Source organism: Mauremys mutica, chromosome 6 (genome assembly GCF_020497125.1).
Source record: "Mauremys mutica isolate MM-2020 ecotype Southern chromosome 6, ASM2049712v1, whole genome shotgun sequence".
NCBI lineage: Eukaryota > Metazoa > Chordata > Testudines > Geoemydidae > Mauremys > Mauremys mutica.
The window spans coordinates 58,562,414-58,578,568 of record NC_059077.1 but is presented as its reverse complement, the minus strand read 5'-3'; the positions used below and the strand labels follow the sequence as shown (position 1 = coordinate 58,578,568).

Below are 16,155 nucleotides of genomic sequence, written 5' to 3'. Positions count from 1 at the left end.
GGACCCAGGCAGTGTGAGTGCCACTCAAAATCAGCTCGTGTGCCGCCTTCGGCACACGTGCCATAGGTTGCCTATCCCTGTGCTAGATGTTCAGCCCTTTTGTTGTGGCTCTGAGCACTTTCCACTCCCACTGACTATAGTAGGAGCAGAACTGCTCAGCACCTTGCAAATGATGCTCAGCAGGAGGCAGAATTGGGCTCTGTGTTGCCTTCATTTTTTTTTTATTATTGTGGTAACACATAGAAGCCTCAGTCAGGGCTCAGGATCCGATTGTGTTAGGTGCTATATATGTTCAGCACCTAACAGTGTGCGTGTATATATGTATATAGTCCCTGACATAAAGAGATTACGTGCGATAAAGTAGCATTTAAGTAACTATAACAGCTCTGATCTGGTTGATGATAATCTTACAGTGTACTGCATAGGTGGAGGTTAAAATAACTTTTCATGTCAGTAGGTCAAAAGAATGCCCTTCCAAAGTGGCTTCTCTGTAGCTGAGATGTAAAGCTCTCAGCATACTCACTTTCATATATTGCAGGCACATGGGCAGAGAAATTAGGTACTTCATTTTCAAATAAAATGCATGTTTCATTTACAAATTATAGTGCTTCTGCTGAAGAGAAAGCAGAGCGCTACTACTAAGCCTGTGAGTAATTTTTAAGCAAGCAGTAATTTTAAATGTTCTAGACCAAACACAATGATGGGGTTTTATGATTCACAGATGAGTCTGAATCACTTATTTTTATATCTCTCAGCTCTCAGAATATGGCAAGATATTCAATGTGGGAGTACTTTGTTCCAATACAAGGCATTTTGATACAAAAATTATAGTTGAAATAGATATAGTAGGAGGGGTAGATTGAATTATCATCAGATTTAAGCGTCCATTATTTTGTTCACTGGAGGGAAGTTTTTCTACAGTGAATTAAGGTGCATTGGGTAAAGGATGCATAACTATGTATCCAAACATATAAACAATAATGCTTATTCAGCTTTTTTCATGTTAATTTTAGTCGTGTTTTCTTTCAGACAAGTGCTGATCTTCACAACGAATGTACTGAGACTCACACTGGGACCTCTGCATCTGCTCCATTGGCAGCAGGGATTTTTGCTCTAGCTCTTGAAGCAAAGTAAGACTTCCTAAATTCTCTACTTATGTAGTCCACTCATACTGTGACTGTACAAAAATGGCACCATCTCACTCAACTGGTACGCTTCCTGTCAGAGTTAGGCCTACTAACTTTAGTGATAAACGTAAGTTAATAGTCCTTTTAACCCCTGCTAGCCAGGCAAATCAACATAGATAAGATAGGGTGAGCCTGGGGATTCTGTTTCATTCTGGGCATCAGCAACAATCTGTTTACTGAGAGCTTATCTACACTGCCCTGCAGTTTGGACTGTGGAGGTATGAATAGCCTTGCACACTAAAGTGTGGAGTGATAACTCCCCCATGTGGAAGCTGCAGGCGCAAACTAAAAGGTTCTTAGTTCGCAATGCCATCACCTTCTTCAAACAGGAGTACATTAATGAGAACTAAAAATCATTTAGTTCATGACCATGGCATCACACGGGGAGTGTAACAGGGTGCGCTTACCACTCTGGCACCTTCTGCTGGCTGTCTTGGGAATTAGCTCTGCGTGTTAGTGTGCCCTCTTCAGGTGGTGCCTTGCCATCATCATTCCTGCTCTAGGGCCCACGTCTCTCCAAGGACCACACACCCTCTTCAGTGACACAGCCCTCCAGCGATGCCACACACTGAGCTCCCCTTTCTGGGGGACCTGCAGTCCTCTGTTCAGCCACTTCCCCTAGTGGCTACTGCAATGAATTGTCTGGTCATTTCCTCATGGCCCCAGCATCCTCTTTGCCCTTGCCTCAGGGCCTCTGCCAGCAAATCCCAGCAGCCATCCAGGAGCTGTCTCTCACTCTTCTGGTTCCTGCTAGCAGCACTGCTCTGTCCAGGGTGCTGGCAGTTCTCTCAGCCCTCCAGGGACACAGTCCTTCTTCCCTGGGCTCCCAGCAGAGACTGCCCTTCTTTACCCTGCAGCTCCCTTTTTATATGGGCCTGCTCGGCCCTGATTGGCTCTCCTTTCAGCCCTTCTCTGATTGACTGCCTCTGGCACAGCCTCCCTAGGGCTGCTTTTAACCCCTTTTCTGCCAGTGAGGGGCAGCCGCCCCATCACAGAGCATTACAGTGCAGCACTTTGGTACACACTACCATTCACACCCCCTTAGTCCAAACTTCAAGGCAGTGTAGACATAGCTTAAGTTCCAGTCAGTTACCTGTGAAGGCAATGGGATTGCACATGTGTCAGTGAGCACCTAATCTGAAGACAATAGGGTTGCCCAGGTTTAAATGAGGTGCTAATTCAGTCTGCAGAACCCGTAGTGCTAGTGATGATACATGAACTGGAAAGTATCCAAGACTGAGTCTCTAGGCAGGTCTACACAACAAATTTACAGTGGTGTGACTGCACCGATGCAGCTGCAGCGCTTCCAGTGAAGACTCTCATCTTAATGGAAAGCACTCCCATCTTAAAGCACTCCCATCTTAATGGAAAGTGGGAAGTCCACTTCCACAAGAGGCGGTATCTATGTTGGCGAGAAAAGCTCTCCCACTGACATAGCGCTGTCTACACCAGTGCTTAGGGTGGTATAAGTATGTTGTACAGAGGGTGTGAATTATTCACACCCTTGAATTATGTAGTTATACCAAAGTAATGTTGTAGTGTAGATCGGGGCTCAGAGAACAATGCTGAGTTTACAGGTCTGGTAGTTAGAAAAAATGTCTTCGAAAAATCATGTAACCTCACAACAGCATTTTCACAAAATCCTTTTTCAGAGAAGAAATGCACTGTGAGGGAGGAAGGGATGGTCCAATGTTTAGGGCACTTGGAAGTCCTGGGTTCAATTCCCTGCTTCACCAGAGGCTTACTTTAGGCATGTCATGTAGGGCCAGATTTTTAAGAGTACTCAGGACCCTAAATATGTTTTAAAATCTGTCCCTTAGTCTCTCTTTGCTTCAGTTCCCCATCTGTATAATAGCCATAATAGTACTTCCATATTTTGTTGGGGTAAATACATTGTGTGTGGGGATCTCAGATACTACAGTAATGGGGCAAGGGTGCATATAAGCACCTAGCAGAAAAAGATTGCTTTTTCAACATCTATGTGCATGTAGAGTAAAATTATACCATTAGAGAAAGCTGACTGACAGTTTTGTAGGAATTAACCAGACTTTTTTAAACAGCCCTAATCTAACCTGGAGGGATATGCAGCATTTGGTAGTCTGGACTTCAGAATATGACCCATTGGCCAACAATCCTGGATGGAAAAAGAATGGAGCAGGGTTGATGGTGAATAGCAGATTTGGATTTGGATTACTTAATGCCAAGGCACTGGTGGATTTAGCTGATCCTAAAACCTGGAAAGGAGTACCTGAAAAGAAAGAGTGTATAGTCAAGGACAACAGCTTTGAACCTAGGTAAGAATTTGCATTGAAATTAATACCTCATATCAATTTATCTCTTTCTAATATAAGGCAAGAAGGTAGTATCTTGCACAAATTTGTCCAATAGGCATAAATGAGATTGAGATATTTAATTTCAGTTTCTTTGGTTTTGCCTAGCTCTATTTCTCACAAATCCAGGGAGTGAGTGAGTAATTCCCCATCTCTTTGTTTCATGTAGTTCATTGTAAGACTGCTGCAAAATACTAAGATCCATGATTCAGTACAGAATGAAGATTCTGCCTGCATGTGTAACCGGCATCTGGATGGATGACACTGCAGGACTATTAGCATTGTTATGCTAAATCCAACCAGTTAAGATGAAGAAATACAAGAAATAGCCCTGATATAGTTTAATTTGTTTTTTCTAAATTGTTCCTAAAATATTTTTTTCTGTAACATATGTGACATATAGCCCATACCTGACAGTAAAGGTTGTGTCAGCAGTACTCGTGGGGTGATCTGCATAACTCACACTTATCCTGCCATTCCTATGTACAAAACCATCCCAAATGCACTCTGATAAAACCTCGTATATCATACCTGCAAATATTTCCTATACATTGCACATAGACTCAGTATTAATACAGGCAAGCCACAACGACTCTCTTGATAATTAACTTGTTTAATCAATAAGGACCTTTAGACTCTCTTCTTTTTGGTTTTCACATGTTAATTTATGGCTTTGCTGTCTGGAATAAAGATAGTTATAATAAATCTTTAAATGACATCATCTAAGTGCACCAAGTAGAAATATATTACAGCTATGTGGTGTTTCACTTCTTGGTAACCTGTTTATTTATGTTATTTTTATTATAGTGCTTTTTTTTAACTCTCTTGCCTTTTTTTTCCCAATCTGATCTTTTTTCCTTTGTGTTTTGAATTTAATACAGAGAGCTGACGTGCATGAAACTTATTAGTTAGGTATTATTACTGCAATCCTTTTATGTTACATTACAAAAACAAAGCTCGCTAGCTCCTACATTATTAATGCATTGTGTAGGGAGGGATTCAAGCACCAGATTCTCATTAAAGTTAATGAGAATTGTACAGAGAAAACCATGCACAATGCTTTGAAAATATTGGGAAGGTGTAGGCTCTATTCTAGGAATGATTCAGAGGGCTACAGCTGCTGCAGCTTTTTCCAGCCATTTTAACTATATAATAATATTCCTGCTGGTGATTTTACTGAGGTAAACAACATGTACAGCTGATACACTCGTGTGATGCTGTAATTTTAAAGCGAATGTCTTTTAGGAGTCTCTTGGAGAGCAATGTAGACATTAAACCTTGAAAGAATATATTGATTATCCAACTTGCTTGCTTCTGTAGTGTGTGGAAGAAATCAGGCCCGGTCAGTTTAAACAGTTTGGCTGATTTCTGTATTTCATGTCCACTCAGAGCTCCCGGAGGTTCCACTGGCAGTTTGGGATGAGCAAGGAGTGCAGTACATCTTCCCCCAGTCTGATCGTTCATGATACAGGTGTAAAATGCATCCATTGGACTTTATGTAATAAGCTAGTAGGTAACCAAATAATCCCTGTATCTTTGCTAGGTTATTAAGAGCAAACGGAGAAGTAACTATTGAAATTCCCACAAAAGCTTGTGAAGGGCAAGAAAATTCTGTTACATCTCTGGAGCATGTGCAATTTGAAGCAACAATTGAATATTCCCGCAGAGGTGATCTTCACGTCACCCTCACTTCCCCATCAGGTACAGGAGGCAAACAAATGTGTTCAAAGAAATGATTAGTTTCTGCTGTTGCAGTGTAAGACATTGATCTTATTAATCTTTCTATAAGAATCACTTAATCTCCCTGTGTTAGAAATGGGTGAATGCATTCTAGGAAAAGTAATTACTTCCAAAAAGGTGCATGCTTGGTGTGGTGCTCAGTGATCTCTCAGTGCTTCAGGTGCTTGCAAAATCTCTGCTTTATTCTATGTCCAGTTCCAACTGGCTGTGCACAACAGCAGGAGCTTCAAAGCACGTTGCCCAGACTCTGTCCGGGAAGCTCAGCCCTTAAAGGTCCAGATCCTCAATGCCTCTCTTGGAGGAAACATGTGGTGAAGGCAGGGATTTGGCTGCCTATGCCTCACTATCTACCTCCGTGTCTTTTAAGTTATTCTTGAAAGCAAAGACCTCAAAATGATAACTGAAAATGATACTAAAAGTAGGTTTGCCACACATCCAGGTTTTCTGAGGATTGTTCCTTTTGTGAGGTAGCTGTCCTGAGAATTCTATAAGGATGCTCAGTAGACACTGCCAGCTCTTCACTTTTACAGGCTCAGAATCACTCCAGATGTCCCATTTTTTGTATCTCAGAGGTAGCAGCAATAAATGAAAATGATATTGCAGGGTTGGAAACAGTGATTGGTTAGTTTTGAGGCATCATTTTCTGATGTCCCATATTCCAGAGACAAGACTTCTGGGTATAGTGTTCCAGTGCTGAGGGTGTGTAGCCCATATTGGGGGTTTCTGTAGGACACCAGCTTGTAGTTTATGCTTTGTAGGGTCCAGACAATGACTCAGTGAGTCAACGGAGCTCTGGGATGGGGGTGAGCAAATGCATCACCTGAATGGAGGCATTATGTTTATATCAGGCACCTAGATATTGCAGTAATGGTTGCCTTAAACTATAAAACAAGTAATCTTAACTTCGCCCTGTATTGACACAGGGTTGAGGGGTTGAGCAATTTAATATGGTCTTTGAGATCAGTGTTATCTGATCTGGGACCACAAACACTAAACTGCATTAATCCTAAACATATACTCATGGCACGGTGTCACTAGAAGGCAGAGTTAGGGTTCTTTGAGTTGTGCATTTGCACCCTTAACTTGTTTGGATTTCTTTCAAGTATAACCTTAACTCTGAATTTCCTGGGTTTACAATGTCTCTTTTGGGGATAATTGCAACATCCTTGAAACGTATTTTACTCTAAATTACTGAGCCATACTCTCAGCATTGACTCCATCTTAGTTTAGATTTTGTCTGGGAATAGATAGGTAGAAACTAGGAAAATACAACCTAGATGGAGCTACTATAAGGTGGATGCATAACAGGTAGGAAAAACGTTCCCAGAGAATAGTTATCTTCATAGTCAACCTGGAAGGGCATATCAAGTGGGGTCCCGCAGGGATCTGTTCTGGATCTGGTTTTGTTCTATTCTTCATCAATGATTTTGATAAATGACATAGAGAGTACACTTATAAAGTTTTTAGAAGATACCAAGCTGGGAGGGGTTGCAAGTACTTTGGAGGATAGGATTAAAATCCAAAATGATCTGGACAAACTGGAGAAATGGTCTGAAATAAATAGGATGAAATTCAGCAAGGACATATGCAAAATACTCCACTTAGGAAGGAACAATCAGCTGCACAGATACAAATTGGGAAATGATTGCCTAGGATGGAGTACTGCAGAAAGAGATCTGTGGGTCATACTGGATAACAAGCTAAATATGAGTCAGCAGTGTAACTCTGTTGCAAGAAAAGCGAACATCATTCTGGGATGTATTAGCAGGAGTGTTGCAAGCAAGACGCAAGTAGTGGCTTTTACTCAGGCCAGTACTATAGCGAAAATGCCTTTCCCCTGTTAGAGCTTGTCACCATGGTGTTACAATGTAACCCGGGCCTGGCCTATACATGAAATTTAGGTCCACATAGCTACTTTGCTCAAGGGTATGAAAAAACCACCCCCTGCATGGCATAGCTACAGTTTACACCAACCTAATCCCTGGTACAGATTCAGCTAGGTTGATGGAAGATGCTTCTGTTCAACCTAGCTACCATTGATCAGGGAAGTGGTGTTCCTACAGCAATAGAAAACCCCCTTCCATCACTGTAGGCTGTGCCTGCACTATGGGTTACGCCAACATAGCTACGGCACCATAGCTGTGCCACTAACGTCCTCGTACTGTAGACTTGGCCTGAGTATGAGGCTGGTATACACTTAAAAGTTAGGTCAACAGAGCTACAGCACTCAGGGATGTGAAAAATGCATTCTGTCAACCTAACTCCTGTGCTAGACATGGCTAGGGCAACAGAAGAATTCTTCTGTCGACCTAGCTACCGCCATTTGGAAAGGTGGATTAGCTACATTGAAAAAAACCCTTCTGTCATTGTAGGAGGTGCCTACACTTCAGCACTACAGCAGTGTGGCTGTAATACTGCAGCCGTGCTGCTGTAGTGCCCTTAGTGTGGACATGGCCTAAGATACACCCCAAACTCATTGAAAACACAGTGATAAATTTTGCTCTCATTTACCCCTATGCAAACTTTGTGAGCAGAATTTAATCTGCAGAGGTTAAAGTGGGGAAAGCTTTCCTCAGTTCTGTTTTTCATTACTGAATGACTTCATAAGGTAGGAAAGCATGACATTGCCTTCCTAATTCCTGCAAGCTCTTCCCTTGTGGGTGTATGTTACTGTCTGTTAGGGTGTGAGATCCTTGCTGGTGTGATTCTGATACTCCATTACATCTCCTGGATTAACTGCAACCCTCCGTAGTAAATCCTGCTTTGAAATTGGTTTAACAGCTAATATCCAGAAGTAACATTGTCCCATCCCATAATCAAACTAAAAGCAACTGTAACTGCTCTAGGTGATAGTAGAGTGCAATTGGTGGTTTGATAGTATGCAAGATAAGAGAGCCTTGGATCAACAGTCAAATGGTCTATTCAGTCTTAAAGCAAGCATGGGTATTGTTTAACAATGGGCAGTTCTTGACGATAGGCAAAAATCTCTAAAAGATGATGAATGGAGAGCAGATACAAGGGGAGGATTTACAGGAACTGTAGTTCAACAAAATCAATGGATGGTTGCTAACTCCATTAATGTTTGTTTGTTGCACTAATACAGGCACCAACACTGTCTTACTGGCTGAAAGAGAGAGAGATAAGTCTCCCAATGGCTTTAAAAACTGGGACTTCATGTCTGTTCACACATGGGGAGAGAATCCAAAAGGCACTTGGACTTTGAGAATTACTGATGTGGTAAGTATGTGTGCGTGCTAATTAACCAAGTAGATGAGTTGGTGACATAGACCAGTGGATCACTAACATCATCCAGGATGGAGAACAGCTGGAGTTTGTTCAGTGAAAAACTAATTTATTTAAAAACAAAACAAAACATGCACCTGGATTAAAGTGGAAAAGGACAGGCTAAAGAGATAGAAATTCAAAAGATAGGGCCAAATTCAGCTGTGTAAAACCAGGGTAACTTAATGGAAGTGCGACTATCAGCCAAATTTAGCTTTTAATAATTTACCATGCTGTACATACTCCTCACATGGCTGAAGAATAACCATTTAATGCAATTTTTGTGGGTTTTGAAATGGAATATGTAATGGATTACTTGCAAATTAATTTCCTGGGGAGTAAAGCACAAGAAGAGGTCTAGTCTCTTCTTGGGATGTGCACATAATTTTCATTGACTCAAAAGCTTGTGAGTCTATTAATTCCTGGTGACTGAGAGAGCAATTCTGATGTATATCTTCCCCTATATTCTCTCTCAAAGTAATGAATGGTCCACAAGGATTATAGCCAAGAAATCTAGAGATATATAATAAATGTTTAGTAAACCATATGAGAATATGGATTACATTACAACAGTGAGAGGTTTGAGAAGAAACTTGCTTGGTAGATGACTGAGAAATCATTCTCTTCAAAGGGAGAGCAATCAATCCAAGCTCACTCACCTCTCAAGAATTTCACGGAAGTAGTTTGGTAATAAGCTTGTCACTAAGGGCAGATCCTATCAGGTGCTGAGTGCCTCCTATGAGACATATGAGCGTATCCAACCCCTTTGGTCTCTATAGAAATCAGTGGGAGTTGAAGGTGCTCAGCACCTTTCAGGATCTATCCTTTAGACCTTAGTCCTGGAAAGGGAACACTGATTCTGTTTTTCTCTGTGGGACATCTTTAATTGGAGGATCACCATGTAGAGAAATAAATGCTGCATTGTGGAATGAGAGGAACTTGTAAGCAGCAGAGTAATGCCAAGCACATAGCAGGTGGAGAAGGCAGCAGAAACAAACATTATTCTCCACAGGGAGCTCTGGAGTAGTGTTAATACTACCTGTAGGATTTGTAGGATTGTCAGATAATCCCATGGTTAGAGGTGCCCTAATCAATAGCTCATTGTAACAAGGCATAATATTTCTTGGAATGTATATAAGAAGAGCATTTTGTTTTTAGTTAGATGGATAGTCATGCTCCATCTTCAAATACGAGATACCTGAACTCTCAAACAAATCCCGCCTTCTCCCTGAAAAACAATGCACCATTTCTTCAGCTTCTGGCACTTTTTGTTGTTCCAGAAACAGTTTCTCACACTACTGACCCCACTTGTAATTATAGCTACCCAATGAGATCCTCACTTAGATTTACTGCTAACTTTAAATAGTGTTCACAGCCTTTAAATCTCAAGGCTAGTAATGTAGGGTTTTATTAGAATAGGTGGATCTTCAGCAGCTGTCTTAGTTCAGGTAGACAATTGAGCAAGAACTCTGAAGATGATATTTGTTGAAAACATGTTCCAGAAAATTCCATATTTGACTTTTCCCTTATCAGATTTGATCAGATTTTAAAATTACTGTATTACACAGTCATGGTCCCAAACCCTATTGCTTGCAGTAATGAGCAGTGTTACTACTGTACAACACTATTAAAAATCTATTGCTCACAGTGCAGAAATTGCTGTCCAGTGGCTCAGAGAACAAGTACTAACAATATGAAATATCTGCTTTAGTAATTTTTGGCGTTCTGTACTATATTTCTACCTGTAATGACTGAACTAATGATAATGATACTTATTAAAAACATACATGTACTTTTGGCATATTTGGGAAAGTTTAGAATCACTGGACTCATTCTCATCTTCTGCTATGCATCATACATTATGTATCATATCAGCGGTATATTTCAGTGCTTGTAAATCAGCATCTAAATTTACATTTAAAAAGTACTATAAACCATTCGTGTGACTCCTGTCTTTGTTGACATCAGCTGTCCTCTCTCTTCTCTCTCATTCCCTGAGTCTACGCTAATACAATACTCATGCTTGTCCTTTAGTCTAGGAGAATGCAGAATGAAGGAAGAATTGTGAACTGGAAATTGATTTTGCATGGCACTTCTACTCAACCTGAACACATGAAGCAGCCTCGTGTATACACATCCTACAATGCTGTGCAAAATGACAGAAGAGGAGTGGAGAAGATGGCAGACTTTGTAGAGGTATCAGTCACTTTGTGGTGTTTCCTACATATTTTACTTTTAATTCTTAAAACAATTTAGAAAAAATGGTGGTTTTGCTTTTTTGAATGTGCCTATCTCTCTATTCATTTCAACCAGCCCTGTTCATTTGTGAGCTGTGTGAGTATTGTGATGTGATCTGTACCAACAATGGACTATTTCATTTATCTTGTGGTTTGATACATGACATGAGGGACCTAGTGATCATTTTATGTTATCAGTTCTCAAAACGAACTATCCACTCAGTCTGTAAAGAAGCTGAATAATGTGTGTGGGGGGGGACCCCTCCAACAATCAAGCTGCATTTTAGGGTCTAATCACTTATAATGATTCCAGTGGGAGTAGGATCAGGCCCTAAAAGAGCATGCCAGCTCTGGTGCCTGCCATGAGGTTTGGAATGAAGCACCTACAAATGGTTCTATGTAGTTTAGGGAACCTCTGATCCTGAATGTTTACCAGAAAACATGTTTACAGCCTCTGTGTCTGGGACTTGGTGCCAGATACATATGATTATAATACTTTCCACTTTTAAAATACCTGCTTATCTGAAAGTTTTCAGAGCACTTCACAGGCATTAACTACATAGTCTCACATCACACCTAATAGGTAGGTTGGTATATCCATAAGATATATAGATATCAATTCATCAGTCTGAAGTAGCACAGCAACAGTCCACAACAGTGTATAACGGGAAGAGAAGTAAAACTGTAGTCAGATGACACTGCAGAGGGAAGTTGCTTGGCAGAATGTATCTGGACATTATTTTCATGTCTCATCTGAAACAGCACCCCCAGCAGAAATTTATTCACTATTTTGGGGTGTTGATTTAGTCCTGTTTGAGAGGGGAAAATGCCACCTACTGAGTCACCACTTCATGCACTAGCTCCTGAGAGGTGTTCTTTCCAAGTTTGTACCCAATCCAACTGTATTCACCTTTTAAGATCTGCAGGGATAACTATATAATGTAGGATGGTAGCTAGGTACACAGAATAGGTAACTAGCTAGTAGAGTCCAAATTAACACTTTTATGATCTGTTACTTATTTGGGATATTAAACATTTTGCACAAGATATTTGCAATCCCTTTCCTGGTGCCAGTGGTTCCTAAATGATCAAAGTAGCATTTATTCATGCACACAAATCCCTATTAATAACAAGGCCTACTTCAGTCAGCATTTCACTGATACCTAACACTTTTGATGCTGTTCTGTATTTTAGGATCATACCACGCAAGAGAACCTGAGTGCAAAACCCAAGGTCACCGAAGGTACCAGCAGTAGCACTGATAAAATGGGAGACAAAATCTCGTCAGAGGCAATGCTTCGTCTATTGCAAAGTGCTTTTAGCCGGCACATGGCCCAGAATCGAGCACCAAAGAAGACTCCAAATGAAAAGTTAAATATTCCATATGAACATTTCTATCAAGCCCTTGAAAAATTAAACAAACCCTCCCAGTTAAAAGACTCTGAGGACACTCTGTACAGTGACTACGTTGACCTTTTTTACAATGCCAAACCATACAAACATAGAGATGATAGACTGCTGCAAGCCTTGGTTGATATTCTGAATGAAGACAACTAAAATATAGGGTATGGTACTGAGTTGGAAATATTCATGCTCCCCACCCCCACTGCCCTTTTCTGAAGTATATTCTACACTTTACTCATGTGATTACTACTTTGATTGCTTCATACTTAACCAGGATGTCAAGCGGTGGGAAACAAATAGGAAGTGTAATTTGTTAGTGGCAAGGCACTAAGTTGAAGGGTATCAGTGACCGCTCTATTCCAGGGCTTCTTAAACTTCATTGCACCACAACCCCCTTTTGACAACAAAAATTACTACACGACCCCAGGAAGGGGGACCAACGCTTGAGCCCATCCGAGCCCCGCTGCCCCAGGCGGGTGGGGGGCGGGGAAACCCAAAGCCCGATCCCCACTGCCCCAGGTGGGGGGCAGGGGCAAAGCCCAAGGACTTCATCCCCAGGCAGGAAGCCTATAACCTAAGCCCCACCACCCAGGACTGAAGGCCTCAGGCTTCAACTTCAGCCCCAAGTCCCAGCAAATCTAACACCAGCCCTGGTGACCCCATGAAAATGGGGTCCTGACCCACAGTTTGAGAACCTCTGCTCTATTCAAATCTTGTCTTCATTATCACCAAAAGAGGTAGTTTCTTCCCTCTGGCATGAAATGCAACTATATTCCTCTGAAAATACTACAGCTTTACTTCAAACTCTGTTTCCTTTCCCTTTTGTTTTCCACTTGATTCCTTTAGCAGGCAGTGTTTTTGAACAGAACTGCCAGTGCTTTGTGAACTGCCAAGGAATGGGGAAATACCATTTTCCCTGTAGTGAGCATATCAGTCCTTCTCACACCTGGTACTCTCACAAGACTTAATGCTGGCTGCAAATTCTGCCTCGTGCAGATTCTAGAGCAGAGAGGAAGCTTGCAATGGGTTTGAGCTTTGCAGACAGTTATAAATCAAGAGAATTCAGGAGATTAACTATTCTTTATGATCCATGGTTGGAAGAAAGTATTGGACTTGATTCTGATCACACCAGGGAGTTACTCCTGATTTACACTAATCCAGAGTCACACTGGTGTAAAAGAGCTCGGAATCAGTAACTACAGTGTTGAAAATATTGCACAAAAGTCTGTGACCGGCTTGTCTTCTCCCTAATCTCACTGTGGCCTAGGGAGAGGACCTCTATCCACAGAGAACACGGCAAGACTGGATGTGGGCATGCCAATGGCTGATTGCAGCATTTCTTAAATCTTTTGGAGGGATGAGGGATAAATGGAGAGAGAGAAAATACCAAGATAGGAAGAAATTGTATAGGCCTGAAAAAGGAGGGAAAGAATAGATAAGAGGGGGAAAAAGGATGAAATGGAATGTGAGTAAAGAGGAGGCAGCAGTCAAAGACAAGGAAGAGAAAAATGAAAGGTCAGAGTCAAAAAAGAAAAGAGAGGAGGGAGAGGGAGATGGAGGGAAGTCCCTCAGAATGGTCCCTGCAACTCTTGTCAAGTAAAGTGCTGCATCCAGAAGATCTGATTCAAACTGGGGGACTGGCTGAGTGGAGGAGTCAGACCACCTTATCTAACGTAGGAAGACAAATTCTGGGACAAAATGGCTGAGGGATAGTGGATGTCAGAGTAGCAATGTTTCATATATTTATTTTAATTGAAATCAAGATGGGTCCAGGGGTGCTGGAACTAGGAGTGCTAGGGGTGTGGCAGCACCCCTAGCTTGAAGTGGCTTCCATCATATACAGAGTTTACAGTTTTGTTCAATGGCTTGCAGCACCCCCACTATACAAATTGTTTCATTGCCCCGAATGGGTATAGGTTTTGTTGCTCATAGAGTCAAAAAATAGTGCACAGCTGAATACTCAGTTAAAAAATTGAGGGAACCCCGGGCAGGGTAATACAAAGACTGTAAGTGAAATGGAAAATGTAATGTTTCTCTACAATGCCAAAGATACCTGATATTGATATTGACTAGAATTTACATATCTATCTATCTATCTATCTATCTTTTTCCAAACAGCTTTTAGAAATACTTGTCACTGTTTCAGTATCTCCATTTCATAAATGATGCTGGTATCTCTCAAACTAGGAGCTTAACATTTTGCTAATACTTCATCAGATTGAACACAGACTTTCAAAGCTGTTGTGAAATTCTGTTGTTTAAATCAAAACCTGGTTACTCTCATAGTAACGACTGTTAAATTAACAATAAAAAATAGCAGGATTTCTTTTATAACAACTTTGAAAATCTCTGATTTCTCATTCATTCCAACAGTAGCATACATTTGTAGGGCCTAATTCTGCATGAAGCCAGCTTTACACTAATGCAACTCAACTGATGTAAGGAATTTCTCCTGATTTACACCAGTATGAGTGAGAGGAGAATCATATTCTACCCACTTTTCAAAGTTGTGACTTCCTGTTTGATCTGTCTCTTGTTACTAAATCTCCTCTTCTCTGTGCTAATTTGCAACATTTTCTTTAGCATGGAAAGCACTCAAAATGTTGAAATGGTCCAAACCAAAAAGCATTCTCATGATGTTCCTTAATTCTACTACTGTTTAGAGAGACAGGCAGTTCAGAGACAACTTACCTTGACTAATTTGAAAGGTAGCACTGGGCAGGGGGAAGTGCAGGATAATTTCCACCCGCGTTTTAGTTTTTAGAACAGGGAGCTACCCTGTCAAGAACACAACACTGCTAGGATGTGTGTACAGCTGGATGAATAACTGATTTTCTGGTGCATTGGCAATTCCAAAAATGTTTTAATTTTATTTTCCGGTTGGCCTCAAACCAAAATCTTTCAGAATTCTCATTAAATCCAAAAGTAGAAAAAATTGTTTTGGGTCAGATATTTTGTTTGACTGAAAAGGAAATGTTTCATTTCAATTTCAAGTATTTTCTGTTGTTTTTTAAAATAAAAGTGAGTGAAATTTGAAAATAAAAAGAACATAACATAGGAATGGCCATACTGGGTCAGACCAAAGGTCCATCCAGCCTAGTATCCTGTCTACTGACAGTGGCCAATGCCAGGTGCCCCAGAGGGAGTGAACCTAACAGGTAATGATCAAGTGATCTCTCTCCTGCCATCCATCTCCACCTTCTGACAAACGGAGGCAAGGGACACCATTCCTTACACATCCTGGCTAATAGCCATTAATGGACTTAACCTCCATGAATTTATCTAGTTCTCTTTTAAACCCTGTTATAGTCCTAGCCTTCACAACCTCCTCAGGCAATGAGTTCCACAGGTTGACTGTGTGTTGTGTGAAGAAGAACTTCCTTTTATTTGTTTTAAATCTGCTGCCCATTAATTTCATTTGGTGGCCCCTAGTTCTTATATTATGGGAACAAGTAAATAACTAAAAAGGTGCTTCAAATTGAAAATCAAAATGTTTCATTTAAAAAATGTCCAAAGAAAATATTTTGACATTTTCAGAAATTTTATTTTTTTATATACGAACAGTTAAGATAAAACACACACAAATTTGCTAAATGTTTTGGTGTCACCAAATCTGCATTTTTTGCCAGACAAAATTTCAGCTGCAAAATTTCACCTAGCTCTTGTATCAGTCCAGCTCTATTGTTGTGTCAAGATTCTTAGAGGCTGCTTTCTTCAATGAACAGCAGTAACAGCTAGTCCTCGCTGTAGGTGAAAATGATTACTGCTCACCTTTGGTAGCAACAGCAGTAGCAACAATGGCCAGTCCGTGAATGCATTGCTCATGTTAACCATGTGGAATATACATGACCCTTCCTTTGCTTTAAGCCCAGTCCCCATGCTGTAGCCAAAGTTTCATCAGAGACCAGCTTTAAAACTAACCTGCTGAAAATCTCTCTCTTGAATCTTTCCAACCCAGAGTATATTGTACAGACG

General features: G+C 40.9%; 1 protein-coding gene across 1 annotated transcript in view; it reads left to right on the top strand.

The window, feature by feature from the left end:
- The window catches only part of PCSK1 (proprotein convertase subtilisin/kexin type 1), a 34,486-nt gene extending 19,250 nt beyond the window's left edge, over positions 1-15,236 (top strand). The window contains exons 9-14 of the mRNA XM_045020159.1: positions 1,030-1,130; positions 3,248-3,481; positions 5,061-5,218; positions 8,361-8,494; positions 10,574-10,735; positions 11,971-15,236. Of these exons, the coding sequence (XP_044876094.1) occupies positions 1,030-1,130; positions 3,248-3,481; positions 5,061-5,218; positions 8,361-8,494; positions 10,574-10,735; positions 11,971-12,333 (1,152 nt within the window). The 3' untranslated portion in view covers positions 12,334-15,236. The remainder of the gene's footprint in view (positions 1-1,029; positions 1,131-3,247; positions 3,482-5,060; positions 5,219-8,360; positions 8,495-10,573; positions 10,736-11,970) is intronic.
- Positions 15,237-16,155: the final 919 nt, after the last annotated feature.